General features: G+C 18.4%; 3 protein-coding genes across 7 annotated transcripts; 2 read left to right on the plus strand and 1 right to left on the minus strand.

The window, feature by feature from the left end:
• Positions 1–136: 136 nt before the first annotated feature.
• ND-B8 (NADH dehydrogenase (ubiquinone) B8 subunit) lies at positions 137–952 on the plus strand. The gene is made up of 3 exons (XM_003697067.4): positions 137–469; positions 591–697; positions 791–952. Exons 1-3 carry the CDS (start codon positions 387–389, stop codon positions 883–885), a joined length of 285 nt encoding a protein of 94 aa, XP_003697115.3. The 5' UTR covers positions 137–386; the 3' UTR covers positions 886–952.
• A 3946-nt stretch (positions 953–4898) lies between these two features.
• Positions 4899–10873, minus strand: msl-2 (male-specific lethal 2). 4 transcript variants are annotated; one of them, XR_015292197.1, is made up of 6 exons: positions 10123–10848; positions 7313–7476; positions 6650–6844; positions 6231–6362; positions 6047–6154; positions 4899–5076 (listed from the first exon to the last, which is right to left on the minus strand). XR_015292197.1 is itself a non-coding variant. In XM_003697066.4 (5 exons), exons 1-4 carry the CDS (start codon positions 10700–10702, stop codon positions 6090–6092), a joined length of 1284 nt encoding a protein of 427 aa, XP_003697114.1. In that variant the 5' UTR covers positions 10703–10873; the 3' UTR covers positions 4899–5076; positions 6047–6089. The 4 variants fall into 4 exon arrangements, 2 of the variants coding, with proteins under 2 accessions (XP_003697114.1, XP_012346803.1); XR_015292196.1 differs by having other exon boundaries at positions 7241–7476; XM_003697066.4 differs by having other exon boundaries at positions 6047–6362; positions 7241–7476; positions 10123–10873.
• A 372-nt stretch (positions 10874–11245) lies between these two features.
• Positions 11246–20667, plus strand: LOC100864091 (U2 snRNP-associated SURP motif-containing protein). Of its 2 annotated transcripts, XM_086908487.1 has the most exons (21): positions 11246–11444; positions 11639–11678; positions 11793–11909; positions 12039–12135; positions 12366–12680; positions 12855–12941; positions 13030–13094; positions 13168–13333; positions 14197–14360; positions 14821–14880; positions 16252–16295; positions 16406–16510; positions 16582–16809; positions 16909–17151; positions 17296–17482; positions 17565–17748; positions 17945–18078; positions 18279–18367; positions 18520–18679; positions 18746–18897; positions 20094–20667. In XM_086908487.1, exons 2-21 carry the CDS (start codon positions 11655–11657, stop codon positions 20371–20373), a joined length of 2901 nt encoding a protein of 966 aa, XP_086764613.1. In that variant the 5' UTR covers positions 11246–11444; positions 11639–11654; the 3' UTR covers positions 20374–20667. The 2 variants fall into 2 exon arrangements, with proteins under 2 accessions (XP_086764613.1, XP_012346791.2); XM_012491337.3 differs by lacking the exon at positions 12855–12941.
• The last annotated feature ends 803 nt before the right edge of the window (positions 20668–21470 follow it).

Below are 21470 nucleotides of genomic sequence, written 5' to 3' on the forward strand. Positions count from 1 at the left end.
TATTTATTTATAATTATTACTTATAAAATAAAATAATTTTAGTAAATATTTTTATGTAAGAATAAGATAGAATATAACGTTTTAATTTTTGTCATTTTTTATGATTTTTTATACATATTTACATGTTATTATCGTTAATAATTATTTAAAAATTATTCAGAAGCAAATACGTAATTTCATTTATGTACTATTTAGTACTTTTCGATGTAGTATCTATAATTTTAAATTATCTTTTATCTACAAATGGATATTTTAAATTATCTTTTATCACATTTTTTCTGTTATCATTACTTCAATTTAACTCGTGCATTCATGAATTTCTATATATGAACTCTATCTATAAGTATATTATGGTTTAAGATCTGAGAACAGTGCTATATTTAAAGATGGCTGCAATAAAGTTTGGCCCTCAGTTAAAAGAATTACGAATTCTTTTATGTCAAACATCAAAATCTAGTCAAGGTGTCAGGTAATAAAAAATTAATTATATAAAATTTAGTATTTTTTATACATTTATGTATTAATTCTAATCAATGTATTATTTTAAATATAATTAAATATTTTGCATTTTAACCTATTATTATTTTTAGAGATTTTATTGAAAAACAATATGTATCTCTTAAAAAAAGCAACCCACAATTTCCAATTTTAATTAGAGAATGTTCTTTAATAGAACCTGCTTTGTATGCACGATATGGTAAATTTTATAATAAATATTTTTAATATTGAGTATATATTAAAATTTAAAATTAATATTATTCATTTATTTATAAATAAATATATATTTTAGAATTTGGAGTAGAACGATCTTTTTCTCTACAAAATTTACAATCTGAAGAAATACTTCAAAGGATTCGAGAAATAGCAACTAGCAAACCAAAATAATATTTTTAATATTTAGTACACATATTGTAATTTATTTAGATATTAAATAAATTAGTGATATAAAATAGTTTACAAGTTGTCAAATGATATCTAATTTATTTTAATATTATTATGTATTTTATTATATATATTTATATATATATAAATATTTTATTTATAAACAAGATGTATATAAATATATATAATCTAAAAATATCAAATATATATCATACCTTATTATAATATATATATATATACTTTATATCTTAATATCTTGTAGAGATGAATGCAATAAAAAAATATGATTGATGATCCATATTTATACATAGATAATTTTATCTTCTATATATTATTTGTCAAAATAAATAATAAAAAAAAGAAACAATGTCCATGGTTTATTTGCACAAGTAGAGTTTACTTGATTAATAAATTCGCTTATTAAATATTTATTAATATAGCAAAATATTTTAATAATTTTATAACTATATTTTAATAATACTATAATAAAAAGTTTTAGGCTATTATATGTTTTCTGAAAACATTAGTATTTAATATCAACTTGAATTTGTCAATTTTTTTAAACATTTGAATGTTATTTTAGAATACTAAAAAAAAAATTCAACGTATAATTAAATTAAGACATATTATCTATTTCAAAAATAAAGACATAAAAATAAAATCTTTCAATATTATTCAATATAAAATGTTATTATATAATATGATATATTATTTATTATATAATATTATAAAAATGTGATTGAAATGAAGAACATTTACAAAATGTGTTTTTTTAAAAAATCATAAAATTACAGAAAAAATAGATGATTAATTTAATGATTAATTAATGATTAATTTATCTATTAATATTTTTAGATTAATGCATATATATATGTATATTTAGATCTATATCTTTTCATTTATAATAAAAAATTATAGAATTATAGAATATATAGATTTTTATATTATGATACACAATTATTTATTTTTATTAGGAATCCATGTACTTCATAATCACAATAATATATTGTATCTATTAATTATTTATACAAACTTATAACATATTATAGCATTCATTATTAGTTAAGTAAATAAATATTTTTTATTTCTTGGATTAATTTTTCAAATTTTTTTATATTAATTCTTTGATCAATCAAAAAAACTTTCAAAATAATATTATAATAATAGATAACAATTGATATCTGTTATAAATAAATTTGTTTTAAGAAAATCATTTTTTATTTTTAATATATATTTAATATTTACTTATTTACCAAAATAATTAAATTTTTTTCAAAATAAATCTGTTATTTTTTTTATTTTCAGTAAAAAGATTTTTATTCTTTTCTCTTTTTATTTATCATATTTTAAAAAACAATCTATATCAATATGCAACATATTTTCATAGTATCTGAATTTTATATTTGAATATATATATTATATATATGATGAAAATATAACAATCCATATTTATATATATCTCCATTTGGGATTTTATTTAAAAATAGCATCATTATTTATTTATTTTGATGTTATTTATTTTGATATTCCAGATATAAGAAATTTGAATAGAATTTATTTTTATCATTAAAATATTAAAAATATTGCCATCATTGTAAAAAAAAACATTGTAAAAAATATTTTTATAAATATTAATGGGAATCAGATTTAATATATAAATGTAATTTCTCGATTAATTATATTTTTCTTAAACTAAATCTTTTTTTTAATATCTCATATACTCCAGATTCTGTTTATACATTAAATCAAAAAATATGATCCACAATCACAAAAAGTGATCGCCATTTGTTGCTGTTGCTATCATTGTATATCTATATAATTATATAACTTATAAAATCTAAAGTTTTGATTTTTAATATGTAACATTACACTCTTATTTGGAAATAGTAAAAAGATAAAATTACTTAAAAACATTAATCATGATCGTTACAATTGTCACATGAAAATGTTAACACACATGTTTTAATAGATGATAATAAAAATGTTATTATTTTCTTCCCAATTAACTTTTCCTCTTTTATTATTTCTAAGTAAAGGTATGACGTTACATATTAAAAGAACTTTATCTGATAAATCTAGTAGACAATATAACAATCATATAGTATCATTCTTTTCCCAATTAACTTTTCTCTTCTCTTATTCTCAATTAGAATATGACATCAAATTTTATAAATTTAAAATCTACATCTGAATCCTATTTATAATATTTTTTTGCATCATTTTTAATCATTCAGTATTTATATGAATTAGTAATAAAAAAGTTCGTCAATTATTAATTATGATAATATCTATTAATGTATATTTTAGCATATAATTTTTATATAGATGATTAACAAATATATAAACAACAGTATACTCGTTATACGAATCACAAATTTATTATCGAATTACATATTTACTAATTAAATTCTTATAACTTCATTTTTTGTACGAATTATATTTTCAGCAATCGAAAAATTATAATTTCTCTAATTTTACAATTTCTGTAATGTAATGCTGATGAATGAACTTACATGCATCTCTCTGCGATTAAACGATTTATACAACACTTAATTTTGGATATTTATTTTTGAAAATATTAAATAATAATTCAAATACGCGCAATATAATACAATTACATAAAAGAAAAAATTCGTTCAAAGAATTATTTTTAAATGAAAATATATAAATTAAAGAAAAATATATATATAAAAGTTTTAAAAACTATTGTTTTAAGAAATATATATTTGTACTAAAAAAATTAACATGTAATAAAATATTTCAATAGTAAATATTTGGATCAATGAAATCCAAACTGATCGAGCTTTTGATTAATATGTATAAAGATATATAAAATATTAAAAAAAAAATCTGGATGAAATTTATATAAATCTTATTGATATAATAATCTTATTGCTTATATGTCTCAAATGTATTTTGGGAATATTTCTTGCAATCACGTGAAATCTTTTATAATTAAATTTGAATCTCCTTGATGGTTTTGATGATGTCAAAATTTTATTATTTATTAAAATGTGTTTTAATTTTTCAAAATAAAAAAAAAATCACAAGATGAATTAAATTTAATGAGACTGCAATGTAATTGTTATTTACTTTGTTCATTTGCTATTACTGAGATTCAAATATTACATAATTAAAAAAAAAAAATAGTATTGCACTACTGATACATTAAAAGATTATTATGAAGAGAAAAATAAATTAAATTTAGATTATGTTGTTAGAATATATTAATGAAATTTATATAAAATCATACTAAACAATAAATCATAAACTTAAAACATAATAAAGTTGTCCATGTCTATTTTAAATAATAATATCTCATAATTGAAATTTTAATAACAAATATTATATCATAAATTTATAACTATATATCCATCAATATTTTTACATTTATCAACTAATAATTTTTTTTCTATTATTTTTGAAAATAATCGTTTATTTTTTTTATTTCAATTATATCTCATTCATATCATATTAATACATCACCTATCATACAAATTTTATACTATAAGAACATTTGATGTTTTTAAACTCTTAAATTTTTAGTATTTTTATAAAATATATTAAACCAATTTTCTTCCAATCATTCTTAACTTGATATTATTATCTTAATTTATAATAAAGAGAATTGGTATTATATTCGTATTTGTCTATATCATATATATTCATAAATATTTAACAGTTATTATAAAATTCATTGCCAATAACACCCAATAAATACTTTTGAGACATTATTTAACTTTTTCTGAATTAATCCAAATAGTAAACCTGATAGCAGTCTTAATTATTATAAAATCTTATACTTTAAAAATCTTTAACTTTATGTGCATATTGACATGAAAATAGTTTTTGTACAATAGCATAATATTATATATGTAAGCATATAAAATATGTTACATATATATATATATATATTATAGATGTGAAATGTAATATTAAGTGAAAATGAAAACATAAAACATAAAAAATTACATTAAAAATTATGAATTATGTCAATATTAAAAAATTACAAAATATTTTCATTTTACATTAGAAATAAATTTATTTATACTTACAAGAGACTTAATATTCTAAATTTTCTAAAATTTCACGATACACAGATTATTTATGAACGATAAAAATATATTTGCTATTTATCAGTGTAACTGTTGATTATAAATCATCATTTGTCATTTCAGTGATGAATAGATTATTCTGAAATTTAAAAATTTAATATTTATTAATTTTATGTTATTTTAAATATTATACAATGTATATCATTTTGTAAATAATAGTTGCAATTAACATTTTTTTGAATAGGATCAAACTCAAATCTTAAATAATAAATTATTAATTTTAAACCATTTAAAGAATTTAGAGTAAAATATGAGAAATATCTAATTAATAATTTTATAAATAATCTTAATTGATGATTTAAATCTAATTAAGAAATTAGCTATGTGACATTTTCTTTTAATTATAATATTAAAATCAATGATTTTAAAATAAAAAATTATAATAAATTATATTATCAAAACAATTTATTAATAATAAAATATAATTTTTTTGAATTTGTAATTATTTTATTTATATTTATAAAATTTTTATTATTATTTTCCAAACTATTTATTTTAAAAATAATATTATTCTTCATCATTAATATAACTTTTTAAATATAAAAATATTAATATTTTAAAGAAATCTATTTTAACTTTTATGATTTATAACAAAGTATGTATTCATAATTTTAATATAAATATTATATATTTAATATTATACATAAATATATATAAAGTATTAATATGAGACATTGAGTATTATATGAGAGTACATCTTTGAAAAGTATAAAATTTCTAAAGATCAAATAAAAATATTTAATATATAAAAATATAATAATAAAATAAAAATATTGATTAAGATTTATTAAGTTATAAATTTATATAAAAAATTAATATGCATTAAACATGTAAATGAGATTAATTTTTATATTTGTTTTGATTTAAAATCAAACAAAATATCACATAAATATATTAATATCCTGTGTTTAAGAAAGTTTTGTAAATCTAATTTTAATAATTTACTTAGAAAAAAAATAATATTATTGATTTATATATATAAATTTTAATTTAAATTCTGTCTTATTTAAAAAATTAATTGCAACATTAGTATGTTTTTTGTAACATACCTTATTATATCATATATGACATCTGGCAATGTCACTTGAATTGTCACACATCAATTTGTATATCACTGTCTTCAGCTTCACTTTCAGTACTTATCATAGCATCTTCTCCTACTAACAAGGCAGCAGGTAGATTTTGTGGTACATTATCAATATCTAATCTCGGAGTTGAATAAACATTTAATACTTGAATTGTTGTTGGAGAAGTTGAGAGGCATTGTGATACTGATCCTAAAGGATCTGAATTTAATGCATCACAATCCAAAGAAGTTGATAATTGTAATTGTAAGTTATGTAATTCAGGTATATGTGGTCGAATCTAAAATACAATATAAATTACATTGCATATCAAAAAAAATTTGGAAAATTATAAAATTATAATTTATAAATTTAATTTTATAAAAAAAGAAATTTAAAGATAAATATTGCAATTTCAAAATGTATATAGAAATAAATTATTATTACGATGATAATTTATAATTTATCATTTTGCAGAATATATATATGAGTTATCAATTATATTTATTTATCTTCTAACTCATATGTATTAATACATATATGTATTAATTTTTTACAAAGAGTTAATTATAATTCCATAAAATCTACCTTTAAACCATCTGCTGTATGAGGATTTCTACAACCTCTGCATCTACATTCAACACAAGGTTTACTTTCAACATAACAAGGACAACGTTGACCACAACATGTTAATTTCCCAGGTATTGCTGTAGCGTTACCACATCTACATCCTTTTCTTTTACTTCGAGCAGAACTTGACCTTGGTTTTTTAAAAGCTGATGACTGTTTGAAGTAAAATATTTTTTTACTTTTAACTATTATAAAAAATTTAAATAAAATGAAGATTATAGATTAATGCAGAAATAAGTAAAATATTTAATATGTAAATAAAAGTATAATATAATATAAAGTTGATAATATATCTGCATTAATCTTGGTATGGGACCTAGCAAAATATATATTCAAATTATTTAGATCTAGTAGTGTTAGTATTGAAAGATATTAAAAAATGTTAATTAAATATGATCTACGTTAAGTGTTATGCAAATCTAGAAATATGATTGTACCTTACAAGTAATATTAACGAGGATGGACATCATTTAGCATTTAAATAAAAGTTATAGTGCAATGTAAACTTCCTGTAAGGCATAAGATTAACCGAATATCTATTGAAATTACTTTGCTGCCCTTTGAAGATTTTTTCTGAGAAGGGGTCCCATATTTAAGGTGGGAAGATGGAATACATTTTACCCCTCCTACAGAGCTGTGTGGACTTCCATCCATATCCTGTTGTCCTACTTCTGTATCATCTGCAGCTGCTGCTTTCCGTTTTATTGTTATTTTGTTACCAGATCCAGCATACATCACAGAATATATTGAAGACCCATTTGATACAGTACGTATGGCAGGAGATTCTATGCAATATATAAATAAATTTTATACAATAAAATTGGTTAATTATTTTTTTCTTTTTTCATTTATTAACATGATCAATATGCAAATAAATTATATAATATATGAATCACATATGTTATCCACCTCAAATAATTTCTGAAATATGTGTTTCATAAAAAAGTTTTAATATAAAAATTAAATAATTAAAAATGCTAATTTTATATTAAATTTAATATATTTTAAAACTAATAATTGGTTAAATGTTTATAAAAATATTATTCATGATATTATTACTTACCTTACAGTATTTATTTAAATATTTAAAATGATATTTATTAGCTTTCATATATTTATAAATAATAAGAACAGAAATTATCCACATTTATATCATACAATTTTGATTTTAATTTTTTTTTTTAATAATTACATAATATTTTATTAATAAGTATCACATATAAAATATATTTTAAATATTTATCATAATATAATAAATAATATTAATTATATAATTATTTATCATAATGATAAATAATAATACTATAAATAATTTTTGCAAATATCTTATTAATTATTAAATTTTAAAGAAATTAATCTTATAAAATTCATTCTTTTTTTAAATTTTTATATAAGACAATATAAATTCTATTTAAAAGATTCAAGATTTTGATATATTGCAAATTATTTAATAAATATTATATAGAGAAACTGTTTCAGCAATAATTCAAATTCAAATAATTTCTTATGAAGAAATTTCTATTATTTTATTATGAAACTTTTATAAGAAATTTTTATATATAATGTATTCTATATTATTTAAAATATATAAATTATGTAATTTATCCTCTATAAATAATAAATAAATAATATAAAAATAATTTTTAATTTTTAAAAAAAAATATATAAATATCCAAACATAATAAAAAGATAAATAATAAAAAATTAAATAAAATTTGCAATAAAAATTACAAAAATGTATTATTAAAATATATTAATTTCATAATTAATAATTTTTATATAAATTTATGTAAAAAAATATAATGTGCATCTTTTATTATTTTTTGCAGTAAAATAAAATTAGAATAAAAGTGTGAATGATTATAGTTTAATATAATATAATAAAATTAAATACTTGAAATATACTTAGTAAAAGCAGATATTAAATAACTTTTTCAAATCTTAATCTTATTAGCACAAATTTAACCAATTCTTTTTCCGATATTAAGAGATTTATGTATATTTATTAATACATATTATTTTAATAAAATATTTAAATTTTATATAATATCTTATTTTTTTATATGTATCTAATTATATGATTATTTTTATAATTGCAATTTTATTTCAATTATAATAATTATTTATCTATTAATAAATTTTATATATTTTGATTTTACAATTACATATTATAATGTTAGAAGCAAATTTTTTTACATTATTTTTTAAATTGATACATTTTATTTAAAAATAATCATTTATATTATTTATATTTACTTTTAATAGAAAATATGAAAAAAATTAAATTGTAAGTTTTTTTTTTAAATATTGTTGTTTATTAGTTATTATTAGTTAAGATATAATAATAATAAATAAATAATAATAATAATTATATATTTACAAAAAATTAATAATAGCTAGATAAAAATGAATTATGAAAAAAAATATATATATATTACATAATTTTTTTATAGAGTATTTCAAGTATTTCTTATATCTAAATATTCTCAATATATTTGATAGATATAAGAAAACAAATATTATGTAAACTTTAATCTTTTAAAGCCTTATTAAAAAAATTTTTAATAAAAATATGAAATATAAAAGAAATTATATATACATATAATAATATATTGTTATAATTAGTATCTATCATATATATATATAAATAAGAATATGTTGACAATCAATATAATTATTATCTATTATTATAATGTTCCAAAAATGATCATTTCTATTTATCCATAAATATAAGACTAGTAGCATAAGGCTAAGAAGTAGAAAATTTTATTCAATAGTTTATAAAATTCATTCTAATTATTGAATGAACATTAATTTATAATATCATTGTATTATATATATGTTATATATAATTTTTTTTTTTAAATTTCCCATAGATAAAAATCTATTTTAGAAGTTAAATGTCCCTTTATATTTTTATATTTGTATATTTTATATTTTATAATATTTTTATATTTTATATTATATTTTATATTGTATATTATTGTATATTTATTATATATTTATATTTAATTCATAAAATTTCAATTAATTTATGTTTACATAATATTTTTCTTTTCTTTTATATTTTTTTTTACTTATAAGATATAAATATATTACAGATTATTTAGATTGAAAAATTTGAAATTTGAACATTTATAAAATTTTAATATTAATTCATTTACGTACTATAAAAATATATAAAAAATAAATAAAAGTAATAGAAAAATATAAGATATTAAAAAATTATTAAAAAATATTAAAAAATAATATATATAATAAAACATTATTTTTTTTATCTTAATATATACATGTATATTTTTAAATATTTTTAAATAAATTTTTTTTTAAATTATTTATTTCTTTTTTCTAATTCTAATTTTCTAATTATATATTAAAAAATATAATATGATCAATAAATTTATAGCTATAGTAAATATTATATACTATACCAGATATAGTTTGTGACACTGCTTCAGAATTTTGTATAGTATTTCCTTGAGTTTGAGTTGAGGTAGTACTTGTATAAACACATGGTAAAATACTATATGCAGACTTTGACAAGCCAGCAGTACTTTTAAATTCATCTTTAAACCCAGAACCCTCTTGTATAAGTTCCATGAGGCTACTAGCACCAATAGCTGATGCATTATTACCTGTTTTATTAGAGGACACTGAAAGTATTAAACTTCGATAAATGTTTGTATTTGTCAAATATTCACATAACTTTTTATAACACTGTAACAATATTCGTAATTGAACATTTTCAATATATTTGTCATAATCTTTGCACCAACCACACGAAGGTTTCAATTTCTTACGTCCACCTCTACACCCACGACACACATGATGTTGACAATTAGTTTCAGTTGGTGTATGAGGTTCAATTAACAAATTTGAACACACAGTACAACTTAAACTTTGTCGCAAATATGGAACTAGCCTATATAAATCTGTCCATGAATTTGGATCATCAGCATCCGCTTGTAAAACTAACCGACACGTTGATACGTAAAGACTTGTGGCATTCATTCTTTCTTGAACTCTGAAGAGTTCCACAAGCAATACGTATAGTTATATCGGAAAGTTAATTAAACAAGATAATAGAACATAATCACTACACACAAACAAAATATCCGCCATATTTAATTTTCTTTCATTTGTATTTACTATGATATTTACAGGGGGCTCTTGAATTACTTTAACTAAAATATTTTACTAGATGGGAAAGTCTCTTTAATGAAAAATTATTAAAATGATATCAACAAATTAACAATTAAATTATTACATGTGAAACTTTCAAAATGTGTTTTTAGCGGATATTTTTAATTATGCAAATTTAATATAGTTTGTAAAAAATATAAATTATTAATATGTATGTATTAAATTATATAAAATATTTTTATTTAATATAATATAAATAATATATTAATATATATATCATAAATATTTAAATTATTAATTAGTTAATTTTAAAATAAAATACTTTAAAATAGATATCATTTAATTATAACCTGTAGTAGATTATTTTATTATATGATTTCAAAAGTAAAACAAATAGTGATAGCATATCTTCTATCTTTATTATATATGATCATTCATATATCATATAGTTATCAAACTGTGAGAAAGGATATGTATGTAAATTATAATTATTTAATTCTTTAATATAAAATGTCCTAAAATACATATATTTTTGGAAGTATAACAGTAAACTATATGTGATAATGAATTATAAAAACTTTTAAAAATATTTTTCAAGGACTGGTACAAGGTATAGATATTTCTTACTAATAACAATTCTTAATATTTTCTGAATAGTATAAAATTTTATAAATTTAATTATAAATTTTTTCATTAAATTTATCAAAAATTTCCTTATTTAAAAGTAAATAGTATATGTTTAATAGTTTTTAGAATTTTTAAATCATTATTATTTACTAGAATTATAAATTGTCAATGTTCTAGGTTAAATTATTTACAAATGGCAGATAAAGCTATTATGAAGGTAAAACTAAATAAATTTATCTTTATCTTAGTAAAGATAAATTATCATAAATTTATCTTATATTTTACAATTCTATGATAATTGTTTTAAATAATGGTTACTTAAAATGTGTAGCAAATAGCAGAACAAAAACTTAAAGCATTTTCTATTGGCACAATGGGTAAAAGACCATTAAGTAAAAAAGAATTAGAAGAACAACGTAAAAAAGAACAAGAACAAGCTGCAGCTCAAGTATGTAATGTTTAATTTATTAATTTATTAATATTTAATTTATTTTTATTATCATAAACATTATAAATATTATGTATGTTAAATGTATAAATCCACATATATTTATGATATTATTTATGATATATATAGGCATTTGAAGAATTTGTAGCAACTTTTCAAGAAACGTCTAATAAAACAACTAGCAAGGTTTGGGTAAAAGCAGGAACATATGATGCAGGCAAACGACGTAAGTATCTATTTTAACTGTAACTAAATACTTATATCTATAATTAAATAATTTTTAATTATAAAATATATATATTATAACAATTAAAAATTTTCAAAATTAAATCAGTTATCAATCAAATAAAAAATATCACTGAAATATTTTTTTAAAAAACATGTATAAGTAATTTGTAATTTAAATTGAATCAATATCTTATTTTTATATAAAATGTGAATGAATTTATTTGATAGAGGAAGATACAAGAGAAAAAGGAAAACTTTATAAGCCACAATCAAAAATATCAGAGCTTGTTGATAGCAGATCATCAGCTGAACAAGCACAAGAATATGCAAGATTATTAGGATCTAATGAAAGAAAATTAGACAGATTAGGCAAAAAGAAAAAAGAAGGTGAAAAAAAGAAGAGTAATCTTGAATTATTCAAAGAGGAATTAAAAATGATACAAGAAGAACGAGAAGAAAGACATAAATATAAAGGTGTAGTGAAAAATGTTATTTCTACCCAATCAGAAGATCCAATGTTGGCAGCTTTAAAATGTGTTGAAGGTAATTTAATATTGATATATTTTATCATAATTTAATTATAATAACATTCATAAATTTTTTATAAATAAATATAATAAAAATTTACACTCTTTTATTTTATAATAAAAATTATAGTGTAAATAAATATTTCTTTCTTTATATTAATAATTTAAATTTGTTATTAAAATACATTAGGTTGTACTTCCTCATATCCTGATTCACGAAAAAATAATCTACATAACCTTATTGATGATCCACGTCTCCTAGCCCTGATTTATGAGGGTAAACAATACCCATTTCTAGAATTTCCTTTATGTGCTTTTTTAATGTAAAAATTGTATAAAAAATATAGAAACATTCTTTTTTGTAGATGGATCATTTGACAATGGAGATCCTAACACTACTAATCTATATTTAGGAAATTTAAATCCAAAGGTACAAGATCAAATTTAAATATAATTTTATAATTTTTATGTAGAATTCTTTTTATTCTTGTAAATAATAATAGATTACAGAACAACAATTGATGGAAATATTTGGCAAATATGGTCCATTAGCTAGTATTAAAATTATGTGGCCACGCAGTGATGAAGAAAAAGCCAGACAAAGAAATTGTGGGTTTGTTGCATTTATGAGTCGTAAAGACGGAGAACGAGCATTAAAAAATCTGAATGGTGAGAGAAATTAATCATATTATAAAACTTATACAGAATACTTTTTTTATCCTATTATCTATATTATATATTTAATATATAAATTTTATTTATATATTTAATATATAAAATTTTAACATATAAAAAACAAGAAAATATTATTTTTAATTTTGTTTTTTATACAAAAAGTTTTCCAAAATTCAAATTAAAATATTTTCTAAAAATATTTTCATTTGTCATGATTTCATATAATATGAGACTACAATTTTATTTATAATTTTTATTATATCATATTATATGAAAACATATTATTAAGACAAAATCAATAATGTGTAATGTGTATGAGAAATTAAAACATATAAAATTACAAATATATAATATTAATATATAATATATAAAATTAAAAATAAAATATTATAACTATATTAAATATATAAAAATTAAGTAAATATTTTGAAAATTTTATAACATTTATTATTGGATATACAAAATTTTAAATCATATAATTTATTATGTTTTTGTATATTAATATCTTTGAATATTATTTAAATAAGTTAAATAAAAGTTGTTTATTTAAAGTTACTTAAATAAGTTAAATAAAAAAATATTAGAAATTGAATTTATTTCAATAATATAATAATTTATTTCAGTTTCATGTAATATTATTAATAATAATTATTTATGATATAACTTGAAAAACATTCATAGTTTTATTGTAAAAATAATAATAAAATATCTACTCTAATTATAATCTTATATATAAGAAAATAGTAAAATTTATTTTTTTTTATTTTTCTTACAAATTTACTATTTACAAAAAAAATGTTAGATACAAATAATATTTTATGAACATTCTATATATATAACATTATAATATAAATTAGGTCGTGATATAATGCAGTATGAAATGAAATTGGGCTGGGGAAAAAGTGTTCCAATTCCACCTTACCCCATTTATATTCCACCTGCTTTAATGGAAATTACACAACCACCACCTCCATCTGGTCTTCCATTTAATGCTCAACCGCATCGCCGTGATAGACATAAGGTACATGAAGTTAAAATTTATGAAAATAATATATATAAAATATATAGAAATTAAAAAAATTAAAAAAATACAATAATTAGTATAAATATAGTATTAATAAAAGATTTATAATACTATTCAATTGCTATAAAGTCTATTTCTTTAAATATTTTAAAGTCATGTTTATATCTAATTTAATAATCTTATAAAGTTGAATCTTTAATTGTGTTGTTAATTATAATTATTTTTCATTTTGATCTTTTTCATATATTTTATTATTAAATGAATTAAGAATACTATATTATATAATTATTAATATTTATAAATATATCTTATTAATATTATATAAATGATAAATAATTACTATAATACATAATACATAATCACAATAATATTATATATTACATATATTATTATTATCATAATAGAAATATATAACAAATAGATATAAACTTCTATAATTTTATAAATTTGATTATAGATACCTCGTATTCGTAATCTTCAAACAGCAGATCCTCAGGAAAAAGAAAATTTTGAAAAGGTAATTTTCTTTATATTGATAAAAAAATTAAATTTTATGCAGAAATATATATTATAATTTCACAAATATTTTATTTAAAGTTGATATTAATATTTAAAATAATTCATATTAAACAAAATAATATTTAAAATGAAATACATTTTATTTATTTTATTTGAAATTAAAATTGAACTTTTAAAATAGAATAAAATATAATTTTTTTTTGTATATTATATATAGTTTAAAAAATTAATATAGAAAATATATTAATTGAATAAAAATTATCATTATTATTTGAAAATAATTTGAATGTTATTAAATATTCCATATATAAGATTATTATCATATTATTATATATTATATATATTATTTAAAAATAAAATTAAAAAACATGAAAGATTTCTCAATAATTTAATAAGCTGTTGTTGATGAAATTAATCAAATGCAATGATGAAATTAATCAAACAAATTAAAATATTTAAGAAAGTTATAGATATATATATTTTATTACTAATCTTAGAGATTATATTTTATTACTAATCTTACTAGAAGTATAAAGGCAATACATTTAAATTAAAAAATATTGACAACTGTAAAGACTTTATTTTTTATATTTATTTTAGAGTATGATTACTTTTATTTTTATTAATATTGAACTTTTAAAATAGAATATTAAAAAAATTTGAAAAAAAAAAAGATTTATTTTTTTTTCTAATTCTTATAAATATAATAATATATTCACAATTATATTATTGAATTTTTAATATTTACTAATTTTTTATTTTAAAGTTATATAATCAAAAAATTTATTTATAATTTTTATCTGTAATAATATCAAGAAACAATTGCATTCGTATATATTATTTTCCATATAAATATATTGCTTTTTTATGTTCTCAAAATTTATAAACATACAAAAATAATGCAATAATCAAATATATTATTACAGAATTCAAAAAATTGGAATTTAGATCATTTTTAATGTTATTTTCATTTTGTTTTTTCTATAAAAAAATATTAATTCATTATCTAATAGTAATAATAATATTTTCTTTTTTATTTATTCTTAATTTTTATTATTAGTTTAAAGATAAATAATTAATAATTATTTTATGATAATGTTTTATTAATTAAATATTATTACTTTTAAATATTGATCTCCATTAATATTTATCAATTTAACATTAATATAAATAAATATAAAAATATATAATATATATTATTTATTATATATATAAATAATTTATATATATACATAAATATTTTAAAATTTATTATAATTTATCTGTTACAAATTACATTATACTGAATTGATGATAATTATGCTTGGGATGAATCAATTTGGACTGAAATATTCGATTAACTGCTGCACTGTAATGAATATTATCATAGGTTTTACAAAATGCAGTTGTCAAAGTGGTTATTCCTACAGAAAGGTACATTTTCATTTTTATTAATTAAATATAAATGTTAAACATGTTGATTATTATTAGATAATATACTATACTTGGTTTATAAAAATTAAAAATAAAATTTTATTTTATAGGAATTTAGTTATGTTAATACATAGAATGGTAGAATTTGTAATTCGAGAAGGTCCTATGTTTGAAGCAATGATCATGAATAGAGAATTAAACAATCCAATGTTTAGGTTTGTATATATCATGTAATTATAAAATGTTTCTAATATATTATATTTAAATAATAATTTTTTAATTGTAGATTTTTATTTGAAAATTATTCTCCAGCACATATTTATTATCGATGGAAATTATATTCTATATTACAAGGAGATGGACAAAAAGAATGGCGCACTGAAGATTTTAGAATGTTTAAAGGTGGAAGTGTGTGGAGACCACCTCCTATTAATCCATGGACGCAAGGAATGCCTGATGAATTGATTGAAATGGAAGAAAGACAAGAACCTAGAAGGGGTAGTTTATCAAACAGGTATAAATAACTATTATATTTATATTATATTTTTATTAATCTTTTATTTATTAATATAAAAATTATTTTTATGACATTAAAACTGATTTACACTTATAGCCAACGAGATCGATTAGAAGATTTATTACGAAACATATCACCTGAAAGAATAAAAGTTGCAGAAGCAATGGTATTTTGTATAGAACATGCTGAAGCAGCAGAAGAAATTTGTGATTGTATTTCAGAATCATTATCAATATTACAAACTCCTGTTAATAAAAAAATTGCAAGATTATATCTTATATCCGATATATTACATAACTGTGGTGTAAAAGTAAATAATGCTACAATTTATCGCAAAGCGTAAGTTAGATTAGATATAACAAACTTAAATAATAAAATTATGTGATATATTATTTATTATATATTTATTAACTATTAAATATATAATTAATATAAATTCCATTGATTTTTAAATATTTATTAATAAATGTATTTCTAATGCAGATTTGAAACACGACTTTTGGATATATTTAATGAAGTTCATCAAGCTTATAAACAATTTGATAGTAGATTAAAAGCAGAAGGATTTAAAGTTCGTGTAATGAGAATGTTTAGAGCATGGGAAGATTGGGCAGTTTATCCACGAGATTTTCTTGTTAAATTACAGAATACTTTCCTCGGGCTTGTTTTAGTAAATTTAATCCTTTTATAAAAGACATAGAAAAAAAAATAAAAATAAAAGATAATGATAAAAAGTAATTTAATTTTTATAGGTAGATGAACCAGAACCTGAAAATGATGAAGATATTGATGGAGCGCCTTTATCAGATGTAGATGGAGATGGTACGGAAGATTTAGATGGAGTACCATTAGATGGTGCAGCTCTTCTTAAAGGTGCTATGAAACATGGTTTGACACCACAAACAACTAATTACGATGACATTGATGGTGTACCTAGTAAGAATATATATATTTAAATATATATATTTTACATATTTATTCTTAATCATTTTACAAAATCTATTAAATAGCATATTTATATATTTGATAGTTACAGTTAAATCCAACATGATACTCTATATTTATATATATATTTTTATATATTTATTGTTTTTTTTATAATATTATATATTATATGTTTTATTATTTTCAGTGGATGAAGATATCGATGGTGTTCCTATGGATGAAGATGATTCTTCAAATGTACAAAGTAAAGAAGATGATAAAAAACCATCGATTCCTGCAGGATTTGTACCATCTCGTTGGGAAACTGTTGATCCTGATCAGGTTAAGATAATTATTTTACAAGAAAAAATTACAATCTTTAAAGTTGAATTAGATTCAAGTTATAGTTATTAATGACAATAAAAAAAAATATAAATTCTAATAGTTTTAAACAAAAATAAATTAATTTCTTTAACAATATTATATGTATTTTCTTCTGTATTTTTCTTTGTTTTATAAAATAGTTCATTTTGTTATATTAGGTTGAAGCACAAGCCATGACGACTAGCAAATGGGAAGAATTAGGTCAAAATGATGATTCGAATTCTCAAGATACTAGTATGGATTCTAGGTATATAAATATTCATACTTATCTTTTCAACATTAATTAAATCAAAGAAATATATAAAATCTTTATATATTTCATTTTTTAACTTGAAATCTTAAAAATTGATAAAAATTGATAAAAATAATTATTAATTAGAATATTATTTAATTTGATAGTGGTAGGGATTATAATGAAGAAAGACGAAGTCGACTACGTGAAATTGAAGTTAAAATAATGCAATATCAAGATGAATTAGAAAGTGGTAGAAGAACATTAAAATCTGGTATGACAATTCAAGGACAAGTAGAACATTATAGAAAAAAACTCATAAGAAAGGTAAAATTTTCTTATTATAATAATTTTAAAATCTAAAAAAATTATATCATAAGCTATTTTTATTAGAGTGAAAGAGAGATGAAAGATGTAAAAAGTGAAGAACGTGATGATGAACGACGAAGAGAAAAAAAGCGAAGCACAACTCCAGAATCTCCAAGCCATTATAGAGATCGAAGACGAAATTCAACAAGCCCATCTTCTAAAAGTAATAGATATAGGTAAATATTTTTAATAATAATTATTATTTTTTAAGTATATAATTATATACATATATAATATTATATAATATTATTTTTTTAAACTCATGGATTTCAATATTTTAAAATAATATTCTTTATATCTCATTACAGACTTTGTTTTAAAGACGTTTGGTTACAAATATCAAATGTTTTAAATGTCTTATGTTAAAAATCATTTTTAACATTTTGGTACTATATTTTTATAGTATAATAAAATATAGTATCAATAGTAAAATTCTTCCACCTGCTTTTAAAGAAACGTATATATAAATAACAATAATTCTCAAAATGTTAAAAAAGAGTTAAATCTTATTGTGCAGTAAATTGTTTAAATTTACTGAATAGAATTATAATCTTAATATTATAAAAATTATAAATATATATTATTATTATATATATTATATATAATTTTTATTATATAATTATTATAATAACATAATAAAAATTATATAATAATTTTATGTAATAATTATATATAAATTATATATGTAATTATATATCATATTTATATAATATTATATTGTAAAAATAATTATTTATAAAACATCATAACATCGTTCGATTTATTTAATCATAAAAATGCCTTAGAAACGTCTTTAAAACATTCATAAAGATTATTAACATTCCATCTTTTGCAATAAAGTATTTCTTCCGATTTATATATATTTTAATGAAATTTTATGTTTATATTTGAATATTTTATATTTACATTATTATATTATATTATTAAGTAATTTTTATAATTTTATAATTTAAAATGATACTTCAGATACAAATTATAAAATTTTAAAATCATATAATAATATATTATATCATTAAATTTGTTTCATTATACTATTTTAATTTATTATATTATATATTATAAGAATATAAAATTAAACATGTTGTAATTTAAAAAAATATAAAATAATTAAAATTGAAAAAAAATACTCAATATTATTAACGTTAATTATTAACATTAATGTGTATTTACTTAAATATACTTAAATATTATTTTTATGAAATTATCAGAAATAACTCAAATATTACAATGACAATGAGTTTATAGATTATAATTTGTAAAATAATTAAAAAAACTAATAGATTATTATAAAATGTTAGTCTATAAATTTTAAACATAGATATTACAAAAAATACTATTTATTATTATAATATATTTACAAAATAAATTTCAGATCACGTAGTAGATCACCGCGAGGTAAACGTAGATCACGATCACCATATAAAAAACGGGTACCAGTGACACCATCACCACCACGTATTCGACGAACACCTTCGCCTTCCTTTTCATCCAGAGTATCTCGTAGATCGCCTACTAATGAAAGAAATGACAGAAAAAGAAGGGGTAGATCACCATCATTGTCACCACCACCTCCACCACGTACTTCAAAACATAGAGCTAATAGTCCTCCTTCTCCATCACCACGCAAATATAGGCATAAGCATAAATATTAAATTATTTTACATTATATTTTCTACATTATAAGAAATACATGTCAATAGAATTAAAAAACAAATAGCGTTATAAAAATAATGTTATTGTTATAAAAAATTAGTTACTGCAATACTAATTCAATGATACAAAATACTTTTATGTTTTTTAAATATTTAGATACTCTTTTTTTTCAATTTTCCTTAAATTAATTCACTTTATATGTATAATTGTTTATATATACAATGATATGTGACAAATACATGGAGAAATATACTGATTCTTAATTATAATAAAAAAATAATTCTATTTATATATATAATTTTGTTTGTATTATAATATAATTTGTATTATAATAATTTAATTATTAATTCATATGAATGAACATAAAATGTCTACAAAATGTGCAACATGTCACAAGAATTGACCTATTATAAAATTAAGATCATTTCAAACATGATCAAATATTTTTATTGTCTAAGTTTTAAATAATTGGAATGTAAATAAAACGTAAGGTTAGAAATTTATATAATTGTATATGTATATTCAACGTAAGACAAAACACGATAGGGGAATATGGAATGATTAATAGTGGGGGTACTAGTAGTAAGAATCGTAAACCAATGGCAAGGAAGTTGTATAATCTAGTCCAAAACTGAATTTAGAATATTATTGCCAAAATTATTTTCATTATGATTTGTGATCTCATTTCTACATTATAATTCTAGAAATTACTTTAATTACTTTAATTTGCATTCCCGTTATTTTATGAAATATTTGCTTTATGTAATATATATTTTCATGGCAATGATATAATAAAATAACTATAATATACAATAATACATATAATATAATAAATTAATTATTGAAACTGAAGCTATAAATTTAATTGCAAAACTTAAGGTGAGAATTAAACATTGCCGGATTTTTTTAATCTTTTTATTAATCTTTTAATAATTAATTCTAATAAACTATATATAATAATAAACTATAATATTATAAAAAAATAATATATATTAATAAATTCTAATATAAACATAGTATTAATATATAATTACTTTGTAATCATTTATTTATAATCATTCGAAGAAAATTAATATTCATTTATCAATCAAGTAAT

The sequence above is a fragment of the Apis florea genome, unplaced genomic scaffold (genome assembly GCF_048593485.1).
Source record: "Apis florea isolate Af1SG1 unplaced genomic scaffold, ASM4859348v1 contig_3078_pilon, whole genome shotgun sequence".
NCBI lineage: Eukaryota > Metazoa > Arthropoda > Insecta > Hymenoptera > Apidae > Apis > Apis florea.